Genomic DNA, 1676 nt, shown 5'->3' with positions numbered 1-1676 from the left:
CGGGGCCGGGCTGCGAGACCCTTCCGGGATGCCACGCAGGGCGCATGCGCGTGGGGAGCCAGGAGGTGCCACGCAGGGCGCATGCGCCGGGGGCGTATTTCCACCTCCCCTCCTTTGATTCCTGCCCCAAGGTGGCGTCGCACGTGCAGCAATTGTAGCTATGCAGCACCGAGGAGTCCCATCCTCTGTGTCTTATTATAGTCCACCCCAGGGCGCTCAGCCTCCGGCCCGTGGGGTAGATGCAACCTGCAGAGCCGTGGCATCCCCCACGGGTGGGGGAAGTTTGGTGGTGGGGGAGCACTGGCTGCTCATACTACCACTCTCCCCTCGCTGCCAAATTCCCCACCGGCGTTGGAGGCAGGTCACAGCAATCCCCCCTCCCCCCCCACCACACACATGGCAGGAGGGGGGCTGGCTGTGCCCTCAGACCCAATACCAGGACCATCAGCCTTATCTGGCCTGTGGACAGGCATTGCCCATCTGGCCCACTGGGCAAGAAAGTTGAGAGCCTCTGGTATGGCCAATTCCTTCTCAATGCCTCATCCCACAGGTGTCAGGGACCCTGTCTCCTTTTGTAACGGTGAGATCTTCCATTGATCAAGTCGGCCTTTCAGCTGCCCGAGGGCTGCTTCTCCCAGTGTAGGTCTTGCTTCACAGTCCTGCAGACTTACTAAGCTCTGGCTAGAAACATTAACCCAGGTGTGGAAATACCTTTCAATGAAGCACTGGATGCACTGTCAAGATGCTTCAGGAGGCTAGATTTTGTTTTATGTACCTGAAAAAGATGTACATTTAAATTCTCACAACAACATGATTGAAGAAATAATCTCTGTGGATTATTTTTTGCCTAGTTTATTATGCTGCACTACATAATATATTGGTATAGCAAATGAAAGCATGTTCCAGTAAAAAGTTAGGTTTGTTTCTGCTTTTATCTTCAATGGATTAACATAGCCCTAAGCCCCTATCACATTAGTATAGCTTCTAATTTCTTTTTAGCTGGAGAAAAATGTGTTTTGTTACAGATGATGAGGCACCACAGCATCTGCAACCTTCCCTCCCCACATTTCAAAATCCTAGATCAGTCCATGACACTAGTGTGAGACGACTGGGACTGTCTCTACAGAGGCATCTTGCCGATGTCAGAATGAGATAGTGTTGTGCTAAACTGCCTTATCCCTGGGTGGCCACTGTCATAGAACAGCAGTAGAAGTAGCTACATAGAAGGACCTGCAGGAGAAGTAAAGTCAGCCACTAGCCAAGACCCATACTCCCACAGTTTGTTGCTTCTTTAATAGCTTAAGAGCCAATATAAAACACCAGCAGAAGCTTCAGGAGAAGCCTCGGTGTTCTTGGATACAGAGCACAAAGCTAACCTCAGTATCAGCTAATATTAATCAATGTACAGCTAACAGCTACAGGAATTTTTATAAAGGAGAATTATCTTTCATTTAGCACTTACTGTGTGTTCTCCAGTAGGCGCTGGGCAGGAATTGTGTAGTAATGCAAAGCCTTATTGGTGTCATGTTGATGAAGCTTGTTTTGAGACAGGTAAAAGGTGAGGAGGAAGAGGAGAACACTCTGGAAGTGCGGGAGACTAAAGTTAAAGGTAAAAGGTGAGTCTTGCCCTCCAACGGTAAAACGTTTCTGATGGGAACAAATACCCATAACTCACC

At 49.2% G+C, this 1676-nt stretch overlaps 1 protein-coding gene across 1 annotated transcript in view; it reads left to right on the top strand.

Moving 5' to 3' along the window:
* Positions 1-1676, top strand: part of RPN1 (ribophorin I) — a 15253-nt gene that overhangs the window by 468 nt on the left and 13109 nt on the right. Inside the window, exon 2 of the mRNA XM_019504953.1 lies at positions 1552-1616. Within this exon, the coding sequence (XP_019360498.1) occupies positions 1552-1616 (65 nt within the window). The remainder of the gene's footprint in view (positions 1-1551; positions 1617-1676) is intronic.

Source organism: Gavialis gangeticus, unplaced genomic scaffold (genome assembly GCF_001723915.1).
Source record: "Gavialis gangeticus isolate Ggan-Ray unplaced genomic scaffold, GavGan_comp1, whole genome shotgun sequence".
In the NCBI taxonomy this organism is placed as follows: Eukaryota; Metazoa; Chordata; order Crocodylia; family Gavialidae; genus Gavialis; species Gavialis gangeticus.
Note: the sequence above shows the minus strand (reverse complement) of the source record. Positions and strands in the feature narration are given on the sequence as shown.